General features: G+C 49.5%; 2 protein-coding genes across 3 annotated transcripts in view; one reads left to right on the top strand and one right to left on the bottom strand.

The window, feature by feature from the left end:
• Positions 1–24,126, top strand: Lgals9 (galectin 9). Of its 2 annotated transcripts, XM_021213195.1 has the most exons (11): positions 1–137; positions 8,522–8,610; positions 13,167–13,368; positions 15,134–15,244; positions 16,712–16,798; positions 18,823–18,858; positions 19,406–19,456; positions 20,173–20,214; positions 20,989–21,077; positions 21,214–21,376; positions 23,553–24,126. In XM_021213195.1, the coding sequence occupies exons 1-11, from the start codon at positions 99–101 to the stop codon at positions 23,697–23,699; spliced, it is 1,056 nt and encodes a 351-aa protein (XP_021068854.1). In that variant the 5' UTR covers positions 1–98; the 3' UTR covers positions 23,700–24,126. The 2 variants fall into 2 exon arrangements, with proteins under 2 accessions (XP_021068854.1, XP_021068855.1); XM_021213196.1 differs by lacking the exon at positions 16,712–16,798 and having other exon boundaries at positions 23,553–24,125.
• A 1,679-nt stretch (positions 24,127–25,805) lies between these two features.
• The window catches only part of Nos2 (nitric oxide synthase 2), a 35,344-nt gene continuing 33,395 nt past the window's right edge, over positions 25,806–27,754 (bottom strand). The window contains exon 26 of the mRNA XM_029546001.1: positions 25,806–25,930. Within this exon, the coding sequence (XP_029401861.1) occupies positions 25,832–25,930 (99 nt within the window). The 3' untranslated portion in view covers positions 25,806–25,831. The remainder of the gene's footprint in view (positions 25,931–27,754) is intronic.

Below are 27,754 nucleotides of genomic sequence, written 5' to 3'. Positions count from 1 at the left end.
TAGCTGTGGTTTCTGTTTCCTCGCTGAGCCCCGCCCTGTGCAGAGTTCTGCCGTCCACGAGTGAGGAAGAGAGCTTTGGTTCCCCTGACATAGAAGAGATGGCCTTCTTCAGCGCCCAGCCTCCGTACATTAACCCAGTGAGTTGTGGGGTGCAGTTGTGGGGTGATTCAGGAAACGCTAACGGCCACATCCAGGGGAAGTTGCTCTGGACCTTTGGGGAAACAATGAAGTGGCACAGATAGTGGGTGGGGTGTCCTGCAGACAGCACATAAGGGACAAACATGCCAGGCTGGGTCATCCTGATGCAACTTGTGTCTCATGCTAGGCTTGCTGTGCCTCTGAGGACCCAAGGGTTCCACTCACGATGATTTATGAGGTGGATTAATATGCGCCTGTTCCATACTACCTGGTAGCATCTAGAAAGGAGACGGTTTATAAATATGGTGATGTAGGTGGGCTTGTTGGGGTTTAGGGGAGGTAACAGGTAGCAGATATTCACATGACACTTAAAGTGTCTGCTTTAGAGAGGATCTCTGTTCATTTACAAACTAGGGGATGTCGCACGCGGTACTTTTTCCTCTCTGGGCCTCAGCTACTGTATCTGTAAAATGGATCTAATACTTAGTCTGTCTCTGAGGTTAAGGTAAGGAGAAAGCAGATAGCACTCGGGTGTTTACACAGCACCTGGAACATGGAGGTGTCTTGGGAGTCGGGGGGAGGGGAACAGGGAAACCCTCCCGTCTGTCGTCCAAGGGACACGTCAGAATTCACCCAAGAGTGTGTGCAGACGGCCAAGGAGGTAGGGTCTGTCTTTTAATGCAGGGTGCTAAGGGCTGCCTTGGGCTCTCCCCCTCCCCCATCTATAGGAAGCTTAGTAGCCACACTGTACGTGGAGACACTGAGACTTTGAGAGGTTGAGGCCTTGCCACATGTCCTCAGACGGCAGGTGACAGCGAAAGTGCTTATCCCAGAAGAAGGGATGCTCATGGGGAGGTGGCAGTAAAGGGGGCAGAAGTGATGCTCCCAGGAACCTTCTGTAGAGTCGCCGAGTGTGGTGTGTGCAGGTGGGAGACAGCACGGTCTGTAGGTGAGCTGGCTGCCAGAGCCCAGCGTCAGAGCCTGCTCTAGCACGGCTCTGGGCTTTCCTTGGGGCTACCGGTGTCCTCAGCCACAGGGTTGAGGCCTCTGACGTGGGACCTGCATGGAAGGTAGATGTAGATGGGAAAGCTAGAAGGGGCAGTCCAGTGTCTCTGTGGGGCCTTCAAGGGCAGAATGTGTCACAGGGCGTGATACACCCACTCTAATTTCCCACCAGGCAGAGCTGACAACTTGGATTTAGAAAGTAGACTTTTCAGCGCTTGGGAGGCTGGTAAGAGGGTCTCCATGCCTGGATTGCATAGTGAGTTCAAGGTTAGCCTGGGCTATGCAACAGTGCCCCATCTTTAAAACAATCAGAAAAAAAAAGAAGGAAAAAGTAATATTTTCAAATATGAAGGGAAATCCTCCCACAGGGAGGGAAGAGGTTAAACAGGTCTTGGTGGGAGACATGGAGGCTATGTCGCCATAGCACTGGGATCACAGTTCCTCCTACCTGGCTGGTCTCACTCAGTGACGCACTGACTTCTGCAGCTGTGGGTCACACGTCCACTGAAGTGCTGGCGTTGTACAAAAGTCGTGTGATTCCTGTCCTGCAGAGGAACAGCGTTGTCACAGCCTGAGGACAGGCTTGGTTGCTGACTGCCATGAGGGTCCAGAAAAAGATGGAACTGGTCAACATGACTCTCTTGTGTGACCCTGGTGGACCAGGGGCCAAGGACATGTATGTGCTTCCTCATGAAAGGGAGCCTATGTCACCTATGACGGAAAACATTAGTTCTAATGTCCGAACCCCAGGCTTGTCGTTAACCAGCTGTGTCGCTTTGGGCAAGTTACTTAATGTTCTGCACTTCCGTTTCCTCATCCACAAAGACAGTAAAACCAAGGCTGTTAGGATGCTTGAGGGACCGTCAGGGTCTTTGAACTCCTGGGACGGCTGGGCCTTCTGGCTTGAAAGTATGCCAGACACTGCTGGTACTGGACTGCATGCCCCAGTAGACCACTGTCTGTAGGCTCTGTCTTCTGCGTGTCCCAACAGGAAAGGAAACAAAAGACCTTAGCCTCTGGGTAGAAGATGAGTCTCGTCAGGGAGGAGGGTGCGTTCTTCTTAAGGTGAACAGTTGCACAATCAAGGGTCCCCTGAACAAGGACTTCCTGTGGGCATCTTGCCTCATCTTCCCAGGAATTCCTCAGGCGGCCACTGCTGCCCCACTAGTCCCAGCAGGGACTAGGGCATACCTAGATGGCCGTCTTGCCCAGGGTCCAGACTAGCACAAGGAGGTGAGAGCCAAGGCCCGTGGGATCATAGATCCTGAGAAAAAGAAACCACCACCAGCTCCCGGGAGCTGCAGGGATCAGATGCTGGCCCCGTTATTCTCTGCTGAGCTGCTGAGCTGCTGAGCTGCCTCACTGACTCACCGAAGATCTGAGTTCCACGGGGTCCCCATGTGTCACTCAACACCTTGTGCTATCACTGATCGGGGAGGACAGAAGTCTCAATAGCAAAGGTTCAAATTCTAGGGTTGTGATCTAGCGTTGTTGGCTCAGCACGGTGCAAGGGCCTTGGTTTCAGTGCCCAGCAGCAGCGGCAGCAGCAGGAGCAGCAGCAGCAGCAGCAGCAGCAGGAGCAGCCGTAGACACTTCTTCTAGACAAAATGTATTTGTTTGTTTGTTTGTTTTTGTTTGCTTGTTTGTTGTGTGTGTACGTGTCAGAGGTCAGAGAACAACTCTGGGAGGCAGATTTTTTCATCTGCCATTTGGGTCCCGAGGGTCTAACTTGCGTCATCCGGTTTGGTTACGAGTACACTTATCTACTGATGCGTCTCACCGGCACAGATCCCTTCTTTCCATCTATTTCAGAGCCTGACCCTTCTTCTAAGGATACTGGTGATTTTGTAAGGCTGGACTGGGTAATTTAGCAATCTCCCCATGTCCATGGACTTCAACCTATCTGCACAGTCCCTTTAATCACTTAAATCAACCCAGTCCCAGGTTCTGGGCCTTTGCTGGGGGTGAGGGAAGGACGAGGCGTGCCACACAGACCTTCCCGAAGTCTCTCAGTCCTATAGTTTATCTATGAATTAGTAACCAAGTACAAATAGCCCCTCCCACTTTCTATACAAATGACCTCATTTGGGCTCAGTAGGTGAGGGCCCTGACCTGGAGGCCACAGGGTGGAAGGAGAGAATTGATTCCTCTGTGTTGTCCTCTGAGCTCCTCAACCACACAAAAATGAATAAATAACCACAGGTGCCACCTCTCCAGGGTTCCACCTCCATGCTCTCTACCCTGAGTCCATCACACGCAAATAGCATCAATTATTGCTACTTATCCCGTGTGTAGAGCGATACAAGGAAGTGTGCTTGTCTAGAAAGTCTGAGAGCCTGGGTTTAATCCCTAGCGTCACAGAAACAAAGCAAACAACAACGACGACAACAAAGCATTTGCTTCCAGTCTTATATATCGACTTTCTCCTTTTAGTGGACTTTTAGGTCCTTCCCCATCTTTTTGCTATTCTTGTGCTTTTGCTTATAAGATTTGCTTATGTTAAAAATAATCTGTCTCAGACTTTAGGGACCCCATTTAAGATACTAAAATCTAAGCCGGGGATGGCGGGACGCGTGGGCTCTCTCAACACATAGGAGCTTGAGACGGAGGTTCAAGGGTCAGCTTCAGCTACAGTCTGCCTGGGCTAAGTGAGATTGTCTCAAACAAACAAAAACACGAAATCTCAAGAAGGGCATTTTTTTTGGGGGGGGGGGGAACTGACACTTCAGAGATAGATCTGTACTGCTCTGCCCCCATGACCTCTGTCCATTATTGCTCTTTCTCCCACACCTTCTGTGCGCACATGTGACCACATACCTATTATGCAGGCTTCACAGCTTGTGGTCTTCAAGGAGTGCGGGTGGCTTAAGTGTCAAGCCTTCGGCTGCCAGCAAAAGTTCTAAGGACAATTTCAGGAGAGGGGAGGAATTTTCTTTTCTTTATTTTTAAAAAGATTGATTTTGATTTTTGTGTGTGTGTGTATGTGTGTGTGTGTCTGTGTGTGTGTGTCTGTGAGTGTATGCCATGTGCGTCTAGTAGTGCCCAAGGAAGCTGGAAGAGGGCGTCAGATCCTTGTGCCGGAGTTTCTAGTAATGAGCTGCCTGGCAGGGATCCTGTGATCTGCACTTGAGTCCTCTGGAAGACTTCTGCCCTGGCGGAGTTTCCAATAACCTTCGGATCGATCATCTCATGTCAGGCTAGGGACACAGGAAGTGTTTTTTGTCTAGAAAGTTTGAGACCCTGGGTTTCATCACATTAACAAAGTAACAGCAAGGCCAATCCACAGCTCCCTCAGGCTGATGGGTCTCCTGCATTGCACAGGCCTGCCAGGGAGTGTGGACGAGGGTGTGAACACAGGAACTCAGACACAGGCGAGCTGTGATTTGTTTCAGGTTACCGGAACACTCAGTGGCAGAGCCAACACGAGGTGTGGGAAGGCACTTCCCCGAAATGGTCCCAGTGGGGTCAGTTCAAACGGGACTAGAGAATCTGGGGAGCCATTACAGGCTTCCATAGGTTCTGGACAGCCAGACAACCCAAGGATAAAGGCCAGAAGGAAGGCAGTGACAGTTAGATAAGAGGGAGAACCTGGAGGGGGTGTTGGCTAGCGATAGGATAGAATTCCTTAGTAACGCCAGCCATTAACAACAGGAGAAGCTGAAAGGGACAAGGTAGAGATCCAGCAGCAATGCAGAACAAAGACCAGGGAGCCACAGGCAAAGGACATTCTTTAAATCTATAGACTTTATGGGCCTATAGACTTTATGGGCTAGAGAGATGGCTCAGCGGTTAAGGGCACTGACTGCTCTTCCGAAGGTCCTGAGTTCAAATCCCAGCAACCACATGGTGGCTCATTACAACTATCAGTAATGAGATCTGATGCCCTCTTCTGGTGTGTCTGAAGACGGCTAAAGTGTACTTACATAAAATAGTAATAAATAAATAAATAAATCTTTGGGTCGGAACGAGCGGGGACAAAAAAAAGGAAAAAAAGATCTATAGACTTTAGAGTGGAAGGTGAGACAGTCTTTGGGTTTAGAAGGGATCTAAGTTTAGAATGAAGAGGTATCTGAGCTTATTCCTGAGGGGGTCTCTGCTTAGGATGAGGGATCAGTAAGTACTCTCGATAGCCATGAGGCCATGTCTAGGAAGCCAATCCTGTAGTCTCTCTGCCTTTAGAACTGACATATGCTAGTACAAGGTGTGCAGATCCCTCGACCAGTACAGCATTTACCCTCTAACAGCCAGTGGGTTGAATTTGGTGGGTGGGTTGCTTTCTGTTGGGCCATCGGGTGACAGCTTAATTGGAGCTTGCCTTAAGTGTCTTTTTCTTTTTTTAAAGATTTATTTATTTATTATATGTGAGTACACTGTAGCTGTCTTCAGATACTCCATAAGAGGGCATCAGATCTCATTCGGATGGTTGTGAGCCACCATGTGGTTGCTGGGATTTGAACTCAGGAACTTCAGAAGAGCAGTCGGTGCTCTTACCCGCTGAGCCATCTCACCAGCCCGTCTTAAGTGTCTTAAAAGGCCATCCATCCCAGGACCTATCTTGCTTTCTCTCTTATACCTTCACCTACCTTCCTTTCCAATCTCTGGTTATTCCAAAATAACACCTGACACATTACACTGAAAATATTCTCTCACGTATCTCTGCGATACAGGATGTGTTTTTAACATTAAATAAATTTGAATCCAGGTCTTCTGCATCCACTTTCCAAGGCTGAGATCACAGGTGTGTAAAACCACGTCTGACAAGAATTCTTAGACATTTTTAAGGATTAAAAATTAAGCACCCCAGAATTAGAATATAAAATTATCCTCATAGCTCAGTTTCGTGTTCTTGTGAAAGTTTGGCAGCTCCATTACCTTATGGTCGTTGTTTCCAAATTCTTGGCAACTTATTCAGTAAGATCCCTTGGCTCACAGGGATTTGCAAAGGAAGCCACACAGCTTTATCTGAAGCAACGATGAAGGTTAGCATGGGAGACACTCAAAACTGACAGTGGGCCAGGTGTGCCCAAGTACTCCAAGGGCTCAGCGGTGACTCGAGGCTTCTTTTTTCTGGGTTCAAAAGAGGAGCCTGGTTTAAGCGTTTGATAGTTTGGTTTATACATTCATTCCTATTCTGCCTGCCCCTTCCCTCCATGCAGTCTTTCTTTGCCCCACTGCATACACACCCCAAAGCAGTGCAGGCTAGATTGAACCCTTCTCTCCTTCCTACCTGAACACAGTGGGGGATGTATTTGAATAGGAGCTGTCTGGATTTGATTGTTACCTGAGGGGCAGACACTTTTACATTCTTGCTCAGATGTGGGAGTGGTGCAGACTCCCGAAAGTGTGAGCTCCAGGAGCGCCTGAGGTTCCTAGCTGCATTGTTTGTGTATGTGCATATAGTATGTGTATATACATAGGTACGCAGTAAGTGCAGTCGAAGGAAAGAATTATTAAAAGTATTGAATTATTAAAAAAAACTATTGTTTTGTTGTTGTTGTTGTTGTTGTTTTTTGTTTTGTTTTGTTTTTCGAGACAGGGTTTCTCTGTGAAGCCTTGGCTATCCTGGAACTCACTCTGTAGACCAGGCTGGCCTCGAACTCAGAAATCCGCCTGCCTCTGCCTCCCAAGTGCTAGGATTAAAGGCGTGCATTACCAATGGCCGGCAAACTATTGAATTATTAAAAGGATTGGAGTGTGCATAATCCCAAACCAAATAGGGTCCCAGGATACCAAACTGTCTCTTGTGTTTGCCTGTTTCATGCCCCCAGCACTGGGCCTCATTAGAGCTGAGTACAGTGCTCTGCCAGATAAACAGTGTGAGGCCTGCCTGTCCCAGTCCCTACTTGTCACATCACTTAACTCTGGCACCTTCCTGGCTCCTGGAGCATTTAATTTACATAGGGCGTTGACCAAAGGAGGTGTCAGAAAACACTTAACACTTAACACAGTTAAACACCCTGGAGAGATAACAGCAGAATCAATCCAGAGACAGCCCGGGGAAGGCAGGCAGCAGAGCCACCCTTGGTAGAAAAGGGTATTCTGGAAGATGGTAAGTCACCAATTTGGGAATTTGGTTTTGAATGGATGAGGCAAGATGAATTAGGGCAGAGGGGTGCCAGTCTTGTGAAGGAACTGAGTCCCGGAGCAGGGGAGAGAGTTTATCTCCATTTACAAATGAAGAAACTGAGGCAAAGAGAGACTACGTTTTCAAAGGCCACACAGATACCGATCAGTGACTAGGGTTCAAACCTGGAACCCTTCAGCATGACTCTCACTGGGACCCAGTGCCCCTTTAGGACACTTTAGGGAGGGTAGGGAGAGACCTGATGGAGAGAGTGCTGGTGGACTCTGCGGTGGAGGGAACACTGGGCTTGCAGGCTGTTGGGGAGGCCTAGGGAAGGAACAGAAGCTGAGAGCTTCAGAGCAGGCTGCCACCAACAACCAGCAGCAGAGCTGGCCCACCGAGCATGTAACAGCCGAGCATGTAACAGCCGAGCATGTTACAACCAAGCATGCAACAACCCAGCATATAACAACCGAGCATGCAACAGCCGAGCATGCAACAGCTGAGCATGCAATAGCCGACCATTCAACAGCTGAGCATGCAACAACCGAGCATGTAACAACCGAGCATGTAACAGCCGAGCATGTAACAGCCGAGCATGTAACAGCCGAGCATGTAACAACCGAGAATGTAACAACCGAGAATGTAACAGCCGAGCATGTAACAGCCGAGCATGCAACAGTCGAGCATGCAACAGCCGAGCATGCAACAGCCGAGCATGTAACAGCCGAGCATGTAACAACCAAGCATGTAACAACCAAGCATGTAACAGCCGAGCATGTAACAGCCAAGCATGTATCAGCCAAGCATGTAACAAGTTGCCATTGTTGTTACATGATGGTGGGGGCTAGGGGATACCTTCCTCTCCACCCCCTCTTAAGAGGAAAGGGCTTGAATTCCAAAACAGAATGCTGTGTCTTCTGGCCTCCAGAGTCCCATAGTCAGGCCCCTGAGGTCTTTGGTGAACTTGGGTTGGGCTAGCAGCCTTTACCACAATTCTCATTCCTTACCTTCTAGGCCATTTGCATGCTGCCTCCTTCTGGTAGGTTCTACAGCTGTCACCTCCTACAGACTGGAAGGAAAAGACTTGAGGTCACCTAGCCGGCCAAGCCTCAGAAACCGGGCGGTCTTCCGATCGTTTGAGAATGACTGTGAAACTAGATTGGGCCCGCTTCTCTGTGGGACCCTAAGATCTGTGTGGCTGAGATTCTAGCTCCTTGGTGGCCACGCCCTAACACAGTCCCTGGCCCTAACTGGGTACCGTCAAACAGGCAAATGTCAACCAAGTGATAGCTCTCCATTTCCCCTCTGCAGATCATCCCCTTTACTGGATTAATCCAAGGAGGGCTACAGGAGGGACTTCAGGTCACCCTCCAGGGGACCATCAACACCTTTGCACAAAGGTAAGTGGATGGCATTGATGTTGATCTCCAGGCTCAGCAACTGTGGAGCTGCAGGGTATGGAGGGTTGACCCTGCGTGTACCTGCCATCTTGGCACCGTTGACAGACTCACTAGACTCCTGGGCCCTGAGCATCCTGGTCCCAGGGAGCTCACAGTCTGAGGAGGGAAGTGGCCAGAACAGCAGGCCACAAGATGGACTCTTGACACTGTGACATGGTGTTTTGAAGAGAGAAGTACCTTTAGTTCCCACTGAAGCTTTATCTAATGTTCTTTTTAGGGGTGTGTGTGTGTGTGTGTGCATGTGTGTGAATGTGTGTATGTGTGTATGTGGCCTGAGGAGGTCAGAAGAGGGTCAAATCCCCCTGGAGCTGGAGTTACAGATAGTTAGGAGCTGCCTGATTTGGGTGCAGAAAACTGAGCTAGGGTCTTCTAGACGAGCAGGAAGCGTTCTTAACCCTTGCACAGGTTCTCCGGCTCTATCTGTCCAGGTGTCTCTATCAATTTTTGAGTCCTAGGAAATATTTTAAAGTTTCTGTCAAGGGCAATTCCAGGGATGGAGATGCAGCTCAGTTAGTGGAGTGTTTGCTGAGCACACACAAAGTCCTGGGTTGGACCCCAGCACTACATAAGCTGGGTATGGTGGTGCGTGCCTATAATGGGAGTGCTTGGTACTGGAAGATCAGAAGTAAAAAGTCACAGAGTCGGGTGGATCTCTGAATTCAAGGCCAGCCTGGTCTACATAGTAAGTTCCTACTTACTACATAGTGAGACCCTATTTTGAAAACAAAACAAAAAAAGTCCAAAGTCGGGGCTGACGAGATGGATCTGTGGTTAAGAGCACTGACTGAGCCGGGTGTGGTGGCATACGCCTTTAATCCCAGCACTTGGGAGGCAGAGGCAGGCAAATTTCTGAGTTCGAGGTCAGCCTGGTCTACAGAGTGAGTTCCAGGACAGCCAGAGCTATACAAAGAAACCCTGTCTCGAAAAACCAAAAAAAAAAAAAAAAAAAAAAAGAGCACTGACTGCTTTTCCAAAGGTCCTGAGGTCCTGAGTTCAAATCCCAGCTACCACATGGTGGCTCACAACCATCCATAATGAGATCTGACGCCCTCTTCTGGTGTGTCTGAAGACAGCTACAGTGTACTTACAGAGGACAATAAATAAATCTTAAAGATTAAAAAAAAAAAAGTTCAAAGTCAAGCTCAGCTAGATAAGGAGTTTGAGGCTAGCCTGGGGTACATGGTCTCCTATTTTCAAAAGGAAAAGTAAGCTGCTGATAGGTCTATCAGCTCAACTCCAAGGAAGGCTGAGGCAGGAGGATCTCCGATTCAAGGCTTTCCTGGGCTACTGAATTAAGTTCAAGGGTAGCCCAGGCAACTTATAAAGACTTTTCTCAAAATAAAACCTAAAAAGAGGGCCAGGGCACTGAAGCACCCAGGAGTGTTCTCAAGGGCTTTCCTGTAGCCTGATTAGCCTCTGCTGTGGTGTATACAGCTGCCATCTATTTTGGGTGGGTCTATGTGGCAGCTGCCAACTAAAGAGTCAGCCCATCTCCCATGAGAGTCACAGCTATCCGTCCCAACCCCATCGTGGCCTTAATTGGGACATTGGGAAGACTTCCTGAGTCTCCTACGTGTCATTCCAACTATTTGGTTTCTGGCTAGCTTTTCCCACCTTTGCTGTCTTACTGGGCAGTCACAGCCACGTTGGCTACCAGGCCTGTGTGAGATGAGATCCCTGCAGTGTGGTAGGGGATTGTCCTATGACCTCCCAACTGGAGATCCAGCGTTTGCTACAAACTGCCCTTCTCCCTCCCAAAGCTGGTGCCCCTCCCTTGGAGCTTAGGAGAGATCCCCTTCTCAGGCATGAACTTTCAAAGCACAAGATAGAAGACACTCCAATGTGCCAATGCAGAAATATATCCTTGGGAATTGGAAAGGCAGCGGTGTCTGACGCAAGACAAATAAAGGGGCTAGGGATATAGCTGGGTTGGTAGAATGCTTGCCTAGCAGGCAAGTCCTAGGCTCGAACCCTCCACCTCAAACAGGGATGGAAGGGGGGGGCTCAGGCAGCAGGACAGGGACCAAAAAACAACACAGGTCATCATAATATCAGACCCAGAGGGCAGGAGGATTAGGAGTTTAAGTTCATCATCAGCGACGCGTCAAGTTTGAGACCAGGCTGAGGTACATGAAACCTGTCTCAAAAAAGGACTCGGGCTTCAGTGTTGTGATCCTGTGCCTGCTCAAGCCTCCTAAACATATGGCCCTGCCTTAGGGCCACAGTAGCTCCTTATACGTCCTAATGTCTAAGGTATCCGTCATTGAGGACTTAGTCAGCATTCTGCTACTTAGACTGTTCCAGAACACACCTTCCAACAGAAAACTCGAACAGGCTTTCCGTGAGAGGAGCTGATGGGATGTGTGTCAGGGGCTGCCTCTGAGTATGGCACAGTGCGGGGTACGGTGTGGGGTGCAGGTGACAGGGCTATGGAGCCCAGAGTGAGTAGAGAGGCTACCGGCAGCAATCACTTTAGTTCAGGAAAGACTGGACTGTGAGGCCCCTGGGAGGAAAGTCTCAGACCTGAACTTAGATCTTGAACCCAAGCTGGCAGTGACCCAGAGAGGTGGTGGCAAACACCAAATGCACTCCTTTGGAAATGAGCCTGCCCGTCCTGAAGTTTTGTGATTTTTTAACTGCTCCTCTTGGAGCCCCAGCTGTACTTCAAAAGTGACCGTGGGGGAGGGGCTTCCTCCCAGGAAAGTGACAAGAATGGGAATTTTCCACTGTTGGTAAATAGGGAACTTACAAAGTTATTGTGGGTCAAGGGTCATATGGAGACACCGGAGCCAGGTTCAGGGATCTAACCCTGACTTCCGTACCTATGTCTTTCAACATAGCACAACAGCACTGTGAGGACCAAGCTCAGGAGTGAAGGCTTCTCATGCTTAGAGAACAATTTCACATGAGTTTTGAATTGGTTCTTTTTTTCTTTTGTAAATTATTACACGTGTGTGTGTGTGTGTGTGTGTGTGTGTGTGTGTGTGCTCACTCTTGCCATGGTATATGTGTGATATCAGAGGACAACTTGCAAGAGTCAGTTATTCCCTGGCACGGTAAGGATCCCGATCAAACCTAGGTGTCGGGCTTGGCTGTAGGTGTCTTTCCCTGCTGAGCCATCTCACGTGTCCTGAATTTGTCCATTGCTTTCCCCATTGAGCAGGTTACGGGCTGCTTTCCACAGTGTTCACCTCCAGACACTGTCCCCTTATGTAAAAGGCTTTCCTGGGAAACATTTCTCTTTAATAATATTTTTAAATTTTATTTTATGTATATGAGTGTTTTGCCTGCATGTATGTCTGAATGTTACATGTGAGCCTGTTGCCCATGAAGATCAGAAGAGGCCCTTGGATCCCCTGGGACTGGAGTAACAGGTGGCTGTGAGCCATCCCATGGGTGGTGGGAAGCAAATAAGGTCATCCTCTGCAAGAGCCACAAGGTGCTCTTAACCTCAGAGCCTCTCTGCAGTCCCCAGTGGGCAAAATTCTTAGTGTTCATCTTTGATATCAGTCGTAATTAATTTCTAAAACATCCTTCTTTATTTTTCTCTGCCTCCCAAGTGCTGGGATTAAAGGTGTGTACCACTACTGCCCGGCTGGAATGTTTTTATTAGCATATGTTACTTGTGACATTTTCACACATGTGTATAACGTATTTTGGTCATATTTGCCCCTCATTACCTTCTCTTGTTCCCTCCCACTCCTGCTGAACCTCTCCCCCTTTGCAGCTATTCTGTGTGTGTGAGTGAGTGTGTGTGTCTGTGCGCATGTGTGTCTGTGTGCATGTGTGTATGTGTGTGTCTGTGTGCAGGTGTGTGTGTCTGTGTGTATTGTGTGTGATCCAGGGGTTCCATCAAGCTCGCTTCCATGCGCATGAGTTACTGTGTGCTTACAGGAAAAGACTCCTTGCCTCTCCCAGTAACTGCCTGAAGATCCCCAGGGAAGGGTCAGGTGTGGAGAGCCCCTCCTCCCTCCAGACAGAGTACAGACTTGAGTGGGCCTTGTAGCTAACCGTAGCTGCTCTGAGTTCAGAAGTGCCATGCAAGAGAAGTGTTCCAGGGCGCTCACGCCCTCCCTGGGCATCGTTCACTCAGTCTTCCTGTCCTTTCTCCTGAGCTAGTCTCTGAACTTTGGGGCAGTGATAGAGGTGGCCCATTTGTGTTTTTCATTGGTTTTTTTTTTTTTTTTACTACTTATGCCCCATGTGCAGCTGTCACATTTTCAGCAAAAAGCTTACCTTGACTGAAGCTGACAGCAGCATTGTTAGTAAATGAATAATTAATTAACAAAACTATAATAGACATGAATGTAGAGGCATCTCTATGTACACATTTGTATCCACTCAGCAAAACAATAGTGTCAGCTTTCCCACTAGGACCTAAGGTCTGAATCCAATGACCTCAAACTGTGCTTGGTGGTGCTTCTGCCCCACCCTGGCGGCAAGCCACGCCCCAGGACGCTCGTGTTTTTTTTTTTTTTTTTTTTTCTCTGCCTTAGGATTGCGGTGAACTTTCAGAACAGCTTCAGTGGAAATGACATTGCCTTCCACTTCAACCCCCGGTTTGAGGAAGGAGGGTATGTGGTCTGCAACACGAAGCACAACGGACAGTGGGGGCCTGAGGAAAGGAAGATGCAGATGCCCCTCCAGAAGGGGATGCCCTTTGAGCTTTCCTTCCTGGTGCAGAGGTCAGAGTTCAAGGTGAGTGGGGGGGGATCCTTCCCCCAACCTGCTCCGTGGGCGAACCCCCTTTAAACAGCCACATTCAATGAGATCAGGTCCCGGCCAAGCCACGACCCAGATGTGACCTTTGCCCTCTTGCTTTTATTATTCCTTAGAAAATAAGACCTCGGGCTGGAGAGATGGCTCCGAGGTTAAGAGCACTGACTCCTCTTCCAGAGGTCCTGAGTTCAAATCCCAGCAACCACATGGTGGCTCACAACCACCCACAATGAGGTCAGATGCCCTCCTCTGGTGTGTCTGAAGACAGCTACAATGTACTTACGCATAATAAATAAATAAATCTTAAAAAAAAAAAAAAGAGAGAGAGAGAGAAAGAAAGAAAGAAAGAAAGAAAGAAGAAAGGAAATAAGACCTCAATCTGTCACCATGTTGCTTTGAGGCTCCACATGTCTTAAAAACAAAAACAACGACGAACCCTGAAACCCTTGTCTTTCCAGTCCCTTCCCTGAAACCCTTGTCTTTCCAGTCCCTTCCCTGAAACCCTTGTCTTTCCAGTCCCTTCCTACTTTTATGTCTTTTCTCCCCCACCCCCAGTCGCCCACTGGGTTTTATTAAAGTTGCTTTTGCTTGTGTGCTGGGTGTGGGGTTGTTTTACTGCTTATCGTGACTACAGTGCTGAAAGAATATGACTTCCCCTCCCTCAGCTAACAACTGCCAAAAGCCTCACTTGACCCCAAAGGCCAAGTTAACCCCTCGCCTGCCAGTCCCCAGTAACATCTGGTTTCCGTGGTGCTGGGGGTCACACCTAGCCTCCTGCATATGAGGCAAGTGCTCTGCCACCGAGCTACAACCCCAGTCTTAACTTACATCCATTGAAATGCATTGTTCTAAGTTTTCTTCAGGTTCTGCTAAAGGCAGAATATCCTTACAGGTCAGGCACTGTCTCTGGGCCGGGGTAAGTGGGACCTCTCCTGAGCTTGTCTGGGACACTGGGGTCCTTGTGCCCTCCAAGCACAACCTGAGCTTGTCTTTCTTCTGTTGCCCATAAGCATCCAACGCACATGTAATTATTACCCCAGGTGAGGGCTGGGATGTAGTTCTCTTGGTAGAGTCCCTGCCTTGCATGCACAGAGCTCTGGATTTGATCATGGTACTGCATAAACTAGGCCTAGTGGTACATGCCTCTAATCCCAGCATTTGGGTGATGGAAACAGAAAGATCAAGGAGTTTAGGGTCATCCTTGGCTACATAGCAAGTTTGAGGCTAGCCAGGGTTACATGAGACCCTGTTTTAATAACTTTAAAAAATTAACAGACACAAACCAAGTTTAAAAAGATAAACCTAGGGGCTAGAGAGATGGCTCAGTGGTTAAGAACACTGGGTGCTCTTGCAGAGACCCAGGGGTTCAGTTCCCTGCACCCACGCGGCAGTTCACAACCGTCTGTAACTCCAGTTCTAAGGGATTCAACATCCTCTTATGGTACGACAGGCATGCATGTGGTGCACATACATACATGCATGAAAAACACCTACACACACGAAGTAAAGTAACTCTAAAAGTATTCTAAAAAGAAACTGTAAGCCTGGACTAAGTAAGTGAATGCCCGCAAGAAACAGGAGCCCAGAGGATGATGGACCTGAGTGCTGCGGCTCACACACTCTGTCCTTGGTAGGCATTGCTGGTGATGTTCCTGCCTTGTAAGATGCACATCCTTATTTCTGAAAGGAAAGCTTGGGTGTGGCTTGGCCTGGCCCTCCTCCCACAGTGACTTTCTTCCCCCAGGTGATGGTGAACCAGAACTTCTTCGTGCAGTACCAACACCGCGTACCCTACCACCTCGTGGACACCATCGCTGTCTCCGGCTGCTTGAGGCTGTCCTTTATCACCTTCAAGGTCAGGAAAGGCTGGCACCTGTCCCAGGGTTAGAGGACAGTGACCAGTTGGGCTTGTGCCCACTCAATGGGGCACCAGCAAGCATCTTCCCCAGGTAGCTCTGGAACTGCCCTGGTTTGCCGATTCGGTGTCTGTCGGCCTGATGTCTGTCTCTCTGTCCCTTTTGATCGGTTTCTCTGTGATGAACAATCGACCTTGGTGAAGATGCCAAAGCCCCCCCTTCCCTGCAACTGTCTATTGCATGACCAGAAAATCCTAAAAGGGAACCAAATGGAATCCAAATCAGAGGACACAGTGCGGCCCAGCCTGGGTCTGTTTGACCTCTATATAAAAAATAAACAAACAAAACCAAAATCAAACCAAACACCAACCAACAAACCAACAAAAAACCCAAAAAACGTTTGTGTGTGTATGTGGTTTTTGTTTTTTTGTTGTTTTGTTTTGTTTTGTTTTGTTTTGTGTGTGTGTGTGTGTGTGTGTGTGTGTCAAAATCTCACTTTGTAGCCCAGGCTGGCCTCTAATTTATGATTCTTCTGCTTCTGCCTCTTGAGTGCTGGGATTACAGATATATGTTACCAGGCTCAGCTCTGAAAACAAATTATTTGTTTCGTGGCAGCGTCTCATAAACTTTTGTCAATCCTCCTGTCTCAGTCTCTCTCTCCAGTGTAGTGATTATAGATGTGTCACACCAGGCCCAGTTCTGATTTTTCAGCTATACAGCTCAGGCTGGCCTTGAACTCTGTGTAGCCCAGATTGGCTCTACAGTGTAATCCTCCTTCCAGCCTCTTTAATGCTTGAGATTATAGACCACATCCGTCTGTGTTTAAACAAAACAATTGAGACAGAATTTTTCTATGCGGTCCTGGCTGTTTTGGGAACTGGCTATGTAGAGACCAGGCTGGCCTCGAATTCACAGAGATCCTCCTGCCTCTGCCTTCCGAGCACTGGGATTAAAGGTGTGCACCACCACTATCCAGTTTGTTTTAGAATTTTTGATGTGTTGCCAAGATCTGAAAGTCTAGCTGGGCAGTGTCTCCGGTCTATGATTCCGATGGCAGAGGAGTTAGAGGTTCAAGGTCATCCTCTTCCTCTTCTACGTAGTGAGTTTAAGACTAGCCTGGGCTACATGAGACTCTGCCACAAAAATACCAAATAGAGTAAATAAGTATATAAATAAATAAATAAATAAATAAATATCTAGAAATACTGCTGGGGAAACTGGCCCCTTTCTCTCTGGCCTCGTGCTCACATCTGCTGTTTCTTGACCCTTCTTGCAGGAGCAGAAGCAGGACAGAGGGAGTAAATGGGCACCCTGACTTTGCTCATGCTGACCTAAGCCTTTCCTGGTGTCATTCCTCTGGGTTCAGAGCCAGCCTTTGCTTTTTTGCCTGCCCTTGCTTTTTTGCCTGCCCTTGCTTTGGCAATGCCTCCTGTTTCTGTCACTCAGACATGCTTTTGTTTTAACAGAACCCTGCAGCCCAGTCTGTCTTCTCCACAGTGCAGTTCTCTCAGCCAGTCCAGTTCCCACGGACCCCTAAGGGGCGCAAACAGAAAGTGAGTTAAGTGTTCGGCCTGGAGATTCAAAGGATAGAGCCCAGAGGCAGGTCCAACCAATAAGCTAGTCAGGGGCCTTCAGACCCCATCAAACCAAGCCAGGGTCCTCTGCATTCACCAACTGCCAAGAATTGTGTCCTTCCTGGCTCTGTTCTTCTAAGTGCCCCCTCTCCCTCCCTAAAGCCACTCTTGGGTCTAGCCTGTGGTAACTCCTCACATGTGTCAACTGAGATGGTTCCTTTCACCACTGTACAGTGACCTCACCTACCCACATTCCACCTCACACTCTCCCATTGTAAAATCCTTTAGGATTAGGGCTTTCTGAGCAGAGCACAAAGCCTGGAGGATGCCTATAATCTTCATACTTTGGGGGCAGAACCAGGAAGGATCAGAAGTTCAAAATCGCCCTCAGCTTGGACCATGTGAGACCCTGTCTTAGCCAGGGTTTCTATTCCTGCACAAACATCATGACGAAGAAGCAAGTTGGGGGGGAAAGGGTTTATTTGGCTTACATTTTCATACTGCTTTTGATCACCAAAGGATGTAGGACTGGAACTCAAGCAGGTCAGAAAGCAGGAGCTGATGCAGAGGCCATGGAGGGATGTTCTTTACTGGCTTGCCTCCACTGGCTTGCTCAGTCTGCTCTCTTATAGAACCAAGACTACCAGCCCAGAGATGGCACCACCCACAAGGGGCCCTCCCCCCTTGATCACTAATTGAGAAAATGCCTTACAGCTGGATCTCATGGAGGCATTTCCCAACTAAAGCTCCTTTCTCTGTGATAACTCCAGCTGTGTCAAGTTGACACAAACTTAGCCAGTACAGACCCTGTCTAAACCAAACCAAACCAAACCAAACCAAACCAAACCAAACCAAACCAAACCAAACCAAACCAGACAAAACAAAAACTAAGTGATAGATAAACACAAGCTCAAATCCCCTCATAAGGCACAACAGAGCACTGTCTAGTCTGGCTTCAGCTCACTTCCTACCTCTGCTCAGTCACACCACCTCCACGGTTCACTCCAAGCCCTCACTGGCCAGCTCTCTTTTGCACAGGCTAACAACCCTTCTGTTCACCTTGCCCCTGGCAAGCTAACAAGCACACTATAATTCTTTGTTTAAATAACACTCAAGAGTATTCCCTGACCCACCTTATGTTACGCTGGACTTGTCCCTTGTCTGTGCTGTGTGGGTCACAACATCCTTTGCACGCGCACCTTCAAGTAACCAAACTTCTCCATGCCCTGGAATCCTGGAAGACTGGCACCAGGGCTCGTTTGCTCATTTATGTATTTCCAGCTCCTTACTCGGTGCTGGCACGCAATAGGGACTCAGAACACGGATTTTTTTTGGCATAGTCAGGGAGAACAGGAAGCTAACAAAGGAGGGAGGGATATGCTGGGATGGCGGTGGGATGGGGGTAAGGGAGGAAAGGCCAGCAGCTCTGTGGTCACTCAGGCAGTTGCAGTTCATGATGGCCTGAAATGTCACCTGTCTTCTGCCATACTAACTCTAGGTCGGGCAGGGGATCTGGAAGCCATTGCAGGGTAGCCCAACGTTGACCCTGGCCTGGGAGGATATCGGATGTGGTAGATGCAATGTGACTTAGCTGGGTTCCCTTGGGATCTTCTTACTCAGTGCCTGGGCCAGCCAGGGCAAGTTGCATAACCTTTCTGAGCCTTGGACCTCAGCAGGGGGATGGGAGCCAGGGATGCTGCCCTCCTTGGAAGGCCCTGGAACCTTGTGCTCAGCACCCAGCAAAGCTAAATGCTAACCAATGGGGAATCTGAGAGTGTTGCTCTCACCTTTATGGGCCCAGAGAAGCCATGTGGTCAAGCAGGTTGAGTCCTCTCTCAGGGGGCCAGGTACCCACTATGCACCCTTTCGAGGGTGAGAATGTGCGTGTGGCAGGCTCAGGAAGGAGGTGACACTGACCACAAGAACGACACCTGAAGTTTGAGGTCGCCTCTCACCCCATGTGACCCCAGAGATAACCACCCTCCCCCCTTGATCCTTCACAGACTCAGGGCTTTCATCCTGCTCACCAGGCACCCATGGTAAGTCCTCTGCTTATGCGTGTGTGTGTGTGTGTGTGTGTGTGTGTGTGTGTGTGTGTGTTTAGAACCTCTCCTTCGTGGCTCTTGCTTCGGGTTAAAGGGAGGTGGCTCAGCGTCCCCCATAAGGGCAGACAAGACGACACATACTCCCTATCCACCAGGCCTCAGGGATGTTGGTGGGAAGGGGCTGCAGGTGTGCTTGGCTGGCTCTGATCAAATACAGAGAACAGTGCTGGGGGTGAATTCTGTTGGTGGAGTAGAGTAGCGCACACAAATCCCTGAGTTTATCCTCAGCATTCCTCAACAATACATGGTGGTGGCGCACAGCTGGATTCCGAGCACTGGCAAGGCTGGTGGGCAGAACTCTAGTCATAATCTATCTTCTGCTCCTCAGCCCTAGTGTATATGGGTGTCTGGGAGGAGCTGTGGTGAAAGACCTGCCTGGTTACAGTCCATGCTCCAGGCTTACGGGTGGATATTATGCAGCGCCCTCTGGTGGCAGGTAGTAGTCCTTGTAACGGTGAAAACCCATTTCTTTTTTTCCCAGGCTCAAACTATCTTCCATATGGTTCACAGCACCCCTGAACAGATGTTCTCTGTAAGTCTAAAATTTTTGGTTATCTCACAGCCCTACCACTTTCCTTTAGTCAAAAGCGTAATTCCCTAGAGTCACAAAGTTGGAACCATAGTGCTCAGGTCAGACATGGAGAAAGCTGAGGCTGGGCCTTCTGCTAAGAAGAACAGCCCAAACTCTCCTTGGGAGAACAGAGACTCAGAAACAGTCTTTATAGGACAAGAACTGGCAGACGCTCTGGTTCTCCATTTGCCCAGGCTGGAGTGTGGTGGTTCCAGACTAACTAAGCTTGCTAACTAAGCTCAAACCCCCACCGAGTCACTACTGACAGCCAGTCTATCTGTCCATCCCATAGCACAGTGCAGGTGGGGGACCCTGAGTTGATGGGGATGCATGGGAAGTGGCTAAAAGGCAAGGGACCATCGTGGGCTCCGGGAAAACGGCAGGGAGTTCTGTGTCCTCTGGTGTGACAGGCAGGGAGTTCTGTGTCCTCTGGTGTGACAGAGGCAGGGAGTTCTGTGTCCTCTGGTGTGACAGAGGCAGGGAGTTCTGTGTCCTCTGGTGTGACACAGGCAGGGAGTTCTGTGTCCTCTGGTGTGACAGAGGCAGGGAGCTGGTGTGACAGAGGCAGGGGTTCTGTGTCCTCTGGTGTGACAGAGGGATGGGATGGGAAGCTTCAAGGGCTGGCTGGTGAAGGTCCCCTGGAGTGAGTGTGCGTCACTTGTGTGTCTCTTCCACAGACTCCTAGAATCCCTCCGATGGTGTACCCCACCCAAGCCTATGTAAGTGGTTTCCTGTGGAGATCTGGGACTTTGGCTCATGTTGGGCAGGGTGAGAGGTGAAGGGCTTTGTGGGACAGTTCTGTGACTTACATGATCAGTGAAGGTTCCTGCAGCCAGGTAAGCAGTTCAAGTATCCATCCGCAGACAGCTGGGAAAGAGCTTTCAACTTTAAAACGGCCCCTTCAGCATGAGCAAATGGTAGACCTGCCTTAGACACCGTGACCAAGGCACCTTACAGAAGGAAGAGTTTAATTTAGGGCTTACAAGCTCCTGACCCTCAGGGAAGGGAACCTGGTAGCAAAGAGGCAGGCATAGCACCGGAGCAGTAGCTGAGAGTTCACATTTTGTAGGAGGCCGGGGTTGCGGGATAGAGGAGGCTGGGAATGGCACAGGTCATTTGAAACCTCAAAGCTTATCCCCAGAGACACATTTTCTCCAACGAGGCCACACCTCCCAACCCTTCCCAAACAGTTCCATCAACAGCAGACCAACTATTCAAATATATGAGCCTCTAGGTGGTGGTGGGGAGGGGCATTCTCATTAAACCCCAATACCCCAACAAGCCATTTGTGCCCCCTCATTGTAGTTGAAATGTATTTTGGGAAACACTGGAAGGGTTCTTTTGTTTTGACATTTAATGAGTCAAGTAAAGGAAACTGGATTCCTTCCAGAAGATGCAGGACTCATGGACCAGGCTCTAGAGTCCTTAGACCCTGTGTCCCTTGCTGTTGCTGCAGCACAACTGAAGATACTCTATTCTCACCCTCCCTACAGACTATACCTTTCTTCACCACCATCCCAAATGGGCTTTACCCGTCCAAGTCCATCATCATATCAGGCAATGTCTTGCCAGATGCTACGAGGTAAGACACCCCCCAGGGCTCCCACAACAGAGGTTCCCAGGGTTGTTCTGGTCAGTGTGGCTCTGAGCCATCTGGGGTGATGGGTAGGGGCTGAGCTCAGTTGCCAAACGGGGTCTCTGTGAACTGTCCACTCCAGGTTCCATATCAACCTTCGCTGTGGAGGTGACATTGCTTTCCACCTGAACCCCCGTTTCAACGAGAAGGCTGTGGTCCGAAACACTCAGATCAACAACTCCTGGGGGCAGGAAGAGCGAAGCCTGACTGGGAGGATGCCCTTCAGTCGTGGCCAGAGCTTCTCGGTAAGATGCTGGGGTGCAAGAGGAGGCTGCAGGGGCCTGTGATGGGATACAGGCTGATGCCTGGGATGTGAGGTCTGTGATGGGATACAGGCTGATGCCTGGGACGTGAGGGCCGCATCCCGAAGAAGAGGAAATGTTGTACAACTTGGTATTATTTCATGAGTACTGTCCCTGCTGAAGCAAGTGTTTGTATCTGCTATACCCACTTCCCCCTGATCTGGGGGTTGACAGGCAGCCTTAGGCCAGGCAAGCACAGCAGCCTGAGTTTGTTTGTTTGTTTGTTTGTTTTAGCCAGGGACTCACTTTAGCCCAGGCTTACCTACAATTCACTCTGTAGGGTGTCTGCCCTTGAGCTCAGGTGATCCATCTACCTTGCTGCAATTACAGGCCTGAACCACCACGCCCATTTCCCAGCCCTCCTGCCTCCTTCTCTTCCTCCTCTTCCTCCTCTTCCTCCTCCTCCTCCTCCTCCTCCATACAAGTAAGTCATGGCTGTCCTTTTTTTTTTTTAAAGATTTGTTTATTTATTATATGTAAGTACACTGTAGCTGTCTTCAGACATTCCAGAAGAGGGTTTCAGATCCCATTACAGTTGGTTGTGAGCCACTATGTAGTTGCTGGGATTTGAACTCAAGGCCTTCGGAAGAGCAGTCAGTGCTCTTAACCGCTGAGCCATCTCTCCTGTCCCTTTTTTCATCTTCTTTTTTTTCCTTCCTTCTTTTCTTTCTTTCCTTCTATTTTGAGACAGGGTCTTAAGAAGGTTAGTCTTGAACCCACTGCCCCAGCTTCCGGAATAGGGCAACATACAGCCCTGCAATATGGGGCTTAGCTGTTCCTGCATTTTATAGAGGGGCAGATGAACTCACAAAGATGGGTCACTTGCATGAGGGCACACCGCCAGTTTGTGCCAATCACAGCCAAGAGTGAACTGCCATTTGCTCATTTGCTTATGCAGTCATGCGCTTCCGAGGAGGAAGAGCTGGAGGCAGACTGCGGCTGGAAGCCTAATACCTCAAACAGTCCTTATCCACCCCGGTTAGGACATCAAATTACCCAGTGAGCTTAAATAAGAAAAATCAATGCTGAGACCCTGCCCCTGGGCCAATGTGCGGCCATCATTTGAAAATGTAATGACAACACTCTCTTCCACAAAACTTAGAGCATGGGGCTCTGTGTCATAAAGCAAGCTTGCATGTCGCTATTGTTATTGAGACATGTAACCCAGGCTTGTCTCACACTTGCTATGTACTCAAGGCTGGCCTTGAACTCCTGATCCTCCTGCCTCTCAAGTGCTGGAGTTAATTACAGATATGTAGCATGCCTGGATTTTTTTTTTAATGTATGAGTGTTTTTTAGCATGGATGTATACCATGTGCACGCATGCCTGAGGCCCTCAGAAGGCATGAAGTCAGAAGAAGGCATTGGATCCCCTGGAGCTGGAGTTACAGGCAGTTGTGAGCTGCCATGTCAGTGCTAGGAAATGAACCCAGGTCCTCTTTAAGAGCAGCCAGTGCTCTTAGCTGCTGAGCCGTCTCTCCAGCCCCCTGAGCTTGGATTTTAGTTTAGTGAGAACACAGACCTAATAAAACGGAATCTCATAGAGAGGAAAGGGTCAAATGTGGTGGGGTCTGCAGCACGCTTTGGCTAGTGCTCACATCCAGAGTGAGGTGTTAGTCTGGTCCTCACACGGTGCGAGACGAGTATTAGCGGTGGCCCTGGGTCCCGAAGCTTTAACTTGGTTGTGTCAGTTGTCTCATTGGAAATGACTTGGTGGAGACCAGGCATGGAACACTGGAGACAGAGGTAGCCCAAGCCAACTCCTGTCACTAATGGCTCAGGGTTCATCTGGAGAGTGAGATTGGAGTGGCGACACGGTCTGGGTAGACGGTTGGGGGGGTGGGGATGTGAGTCAGGAGGTGAGAGAGGCATGGAAGGTCATTGGAGGGGATGGGCCAACACCCTTCTCTCTCTGAAGGGTGGGAAATCAATCATTCTGATAAGCTTGGGAGCAGCTTCCGTGAATGTACAAGGCCAAGAGAATGCTGTTGTTTAGCAAAAGGCAGACCCTTCAGGCTGTCTAGAGGCCAGGTTTGGGGCTTCTAAGGAAGGAGAGAGGCCGGGGGAAGAAGACACAATCTTGGGTTCTCAAACTCCCTATTGTGGTGTCTCTGCCCAGGTGTGGATCTTATGTGAAGGTCTCTGCTTCAAGGTGGCCGTGAATGGTCAACACTTGTGTGAATACTACCACCGCCTGAAGAACTTGCAAGATATCAACCGTCTGGAAGTGGAGGGGGATATCCAGCTGACCCACGTACAGACATAGGCAAGGTCTCTGGCCTAGGGATAAGAGCTGGGGCACTCTACCTGTGTCTTGTTATCTCTCCCCTGGCTCAGCCCTGGCACCATCAAAAGAGATCATCACTGACAGGAATTCCAGGAAGGAACCAATTGAAATTACCAATTGACTCCCCTCCACATAGGGGGTGTCCTGGGCTGTGTGGCACATGGCTGTCAGCCCATAATCTGAGCCATTGCCCCCAAGCTGGCTATATATTAAGGGAAGTGACCCTCCTGGGTTTGCTGAGATCTCTTATCTTTCCCCTCTCTGTGACCCTTTTCCTTCACCCCTTCAGGAGAGCCACCCTGATGTCATCCTACTGGCCTCCAACTGACCCAGAATATCCACAGTAACTTTCTCCCATTCTCGCCCAGTATCCATAAAATAAAGAAATAATATTGCTTGTCTACACACACGTGTGAGATGGCTGGGTTATTGAATGGGCCTGGAGACATTCTGGAACCCACCAACGGGAATGGTTGGAGACAGGTCTGTGCCCTGCTTACAGGGGTCCCTCCTCCCAAACCTCACAAGGTGCTATTGTAACTGGGTGCAGGCTGGGGCCCAGGGTCTCTGACAAGAATGCCAGCCTCTGTGTAAACCAGGGAGCAACCTCACGCTCCTCGGGCGGAGGAGGTGCTGGGCAGAGGCTGGGGGAGCCCTAGCAGCTTGTGCTGGGTGGGAGGAGTGGTAATGGGATCAGGAGGAGCTAGCCTGCTCTGAGCTCCCCAGCAGAAGGGTCTAGGGTGGGGACCTGCCACTAGGGACCCTGAATGATGCTAACTCTTTGAGGCTCCCCTCCCTCAGGAACTAGGGTGGGGACTTCAGATCATCAGCTTCAGTAACACCTGGGAGCTGATCAGAAATGCAGCCGCCCACCTGGCAGGCTGAGACAGGAGGATGGCAAGTTCAAGACCAGCTTGGGTTACACAGTGTGATCTTGTCTCACAAAACACAACTGAAAGAAAAAGCAGCATTGGGTCCTTCTCAGACCTACTAAGCCAGATTGTGTGTGTGTACGTGTATGTGTAATATATGGTGTGTATGTGTGTGTGTGTGTGGTATGTGTGTGTGCATGTGCTATGTACACGTCTCCATGCATACAAGTGAATGAAAATGTATATGGAGGTCATATGCCAATTCTAAGTCTCTCTTTTAAAAAAAAAAGATTTTATTAAAGGCAGATTTATTGGTTTATTGGGAAGCTGCTCTTGGGCAAGTTCATTGGCCCCAAGGATTGATACTAGGGGAGTACCATGGATGTCGCCAACTGAGCGACATCCTCAGTGCCCAAGCACATCATTTTCTAAGATAGGGTGAGGGTTGAGGTCTTCAGGCAACCCTGGCTCTCGTGAAGAATCCCAGATCTCGCCACACCCTGCAGAGGGTGCCTCGCGTGTGAAGCACAGCTCCAGCCCCTGATCTGGGCCGCCTCGCCATGACCGTGGCCGCAGACAAACACAGACTTCATCTGCTGTCCCCTGGGGATCTGGTTAGTGTGTTCCCTCGTGGGAGCATCATTGTCCAGACTATGGGGCCCACCAACCCCAACCCATATATGACTGGAGAATGGTGTCCCTACAAAACTTGATCAAACACTCTGGGTGATTAAAATAAAATGCATTTTATATAAATATTTTTCATCAGGGAATTATACAGGAAAGACCCAAGCCATCATTGGGAGTAGACAAAGGTATCTGTTTTCTTAAATACAAAGTATAAATATCTGTACATAGTGCAGCTAAGTATCAGAGCGGCGGCATGGCGCCTCCTGGTGGTCACACAAAGTGCTTCAGTCAGGAGGTTGAGTTTTTCTCTGCTCTCAGCTCCAACAGTGAGAGGCAAAGAAGAGAGGAGGATAAGAAGGGAGCTGGGGAGTGGAGAAGAAGGGAAGGAGGAGAGGAGAGGGGAGGGAAGGGAGAACAAGAGAGGGAAGGGAGAAGAGGGGAGGGAGGAGAGAAGGGAGATTCAGTAGTCCACAATAGTACAATACTACTTGGTAGGGTGGAGGAGGGGGGATGACACGAGGGGCTTGGGGGGGGGGATTGCATTTTGCTGTCTCCCCAAGCCCCTCACCATCATTTTTACTCTGTGCCAGAAGCTGGAACTCTGGGCTGTCAGAGCCTCATGCCTTTGGGCTCCTCCAAGGCGCTGCCCTTTTTCGCCCCATAGGAAAAGACTGCACCGAAGATATCTTCATGATAACGTTTCTGGCTCTGTGAGGGGAAACAAAGGTCACAGTGTCACCCTGCTGGCCCAGCCACCTGTCAGTTATCATGTCTAGGCTGGGACAAAACCCTGGGGCTGTCACAGCTTCCTAGTGACACAGGCGCTCCCTAGCCCTGTGTCTAGCGCCTTGTCTGAATGGCTGCCATTACACCCGGGCTTGGTTTCTCCTCTGCCCTTGTGTGGCCCACCTCGTCCTCTTCTCAGGCTTCGTGGATGGATGTCGGTCCCACTACCTGCCTAGTGCTCATCCCACATCGGATGTGAGCTTTGAGATCAGGATGTACAGGGCAGGCAGTGTGTGCCTCCCATTCTCCAGGCCTTGAAGTCAGCAGCAGGCTGAGGGCTCTGAGAGAAATCTCACAACAGGCACCTGTTGCTCTTTGTGGATGTGCACGTGTGTACCAAATGATCTGGCCTTGGAATCTTTTTCCCCTTGGTACTAGAAATCAAACCTGGGGCCTTTTATAGACTAGGTTAGGCAAGGCCTGAGCTATACCACTGGGACTAATTTTCTCTTTTTAAATTAAAATAAATAAATAAATAAAGGATTTCATTTCCTGCCTCTGAGTGCTAGAGTTAAAGGTGTGCATGTGCCTCCATGTCTGGCTACAGTTTTATTTTCAAGTGTGTGTGTGTGTGTGTGTGTGCACGCGTGATGTATCCTGAGAGGCTAGATTTGGGTACCAGATCCCCTGGAGCTGATGTTACAGGTATGTCTTCTGCATCTCTACGGCCCTAGGCAGCCCATACCGACTCGAACTTACCACCCTCCTGCCTCAGCTTCCCTAAAGCCTTACGACTGACAGGTGTGCCCTGTCTCTGCCCCACCTGCTCCTTACAGCCCGTTGTTAATGATGTCAAACATCCATGAACACCTCTGGCAAGCCCTGAACACATTTTGGGAAGTACCCACGATGCCCTTGCTGGTCATCACATGTGTCAGAATAGTCCGCACCCCAGGACCTTTGAACATGCGGCTGCTGGGTAGAAGAGTCCAGACCTCTGTCTCAGTGGGCACAAGGCTTCTTTCTTATCTTCTTCAGGTATTTTTCTCAAATGTCACTTCCCAGGGACCCCTTCCCCCAAACCTCATTAAACCATGAACACCCCAGCTCTGAGCTGCTGTTCTGCATCTTACCCAAAGCAGCACACATCCTACTTGCTTGATTTGATCAACCCTGCCAGAACGTAAGCTACATTTAGGTAGGCCTGTTGCTTTTGTACTTTTGAAACAGGATCTCATGTAGCCCAGTCCAGCCTTGGACCTGACTGTGAAACCCAGGGACGATCTGAACTCTTGACCCTTGGGCCTCCACCTCCCCAGTGCTGATGATACAGGTGTGCTCTGTGATCTATCGTGGTATTGACAACATTTTCACCTGTTTTGTTGACTGCTTCTTGCCTCTAACACATAGTAGATGCTTAATATAGATGTGGAGCATAACTATGAGCCTTAAAGGCAGGTTTAGGGACCAGAGAGACAGAGAGAGGGAAAAGGAGAGAGGGGCCATGTGTCTGGGCTCTCGCATTCGCTGTTGGGGCAACCAGGGCTCCTTCCATCTGCAAAATGATGTAGCAGTCATTCATCCCTCATAAAGCCCTTAGAAGGGCAGAAGGAAAGGTCACGAGGCAATCATTGGTGAGCACCTGGCACAAGGCAGACTCTGCTACCAGAGTCCTTCCTGTGAGAAATGAGGGCACCTAGCCGGCGGCCTATTGTAAGTAAGTGTCTGTCCCCATAGGCAGTAGGGGACAGGCCTCCACAGCTCTGTTATGCTCTATGGGCATTGAGGCAGGAATGTGGGGAGCAG

This window comes from Mus pahari, chromosome 14 (genome assembly GCF_900095145.1).
Source record: "Mus pahari chromosome 14, PAHARI_EIJ_v1.1, whole genome shotgun sequence".
Lineage (NCBI taxonomy): Eukaryota > Metazoa > Chordata > Mammalia > Rodentia > Muridae > Mus > Mus pahari.
Note: the sequence above shows the minus strand (reverse complement) of the source record. Positions and strands in the feature narration are given on the sequence as shown.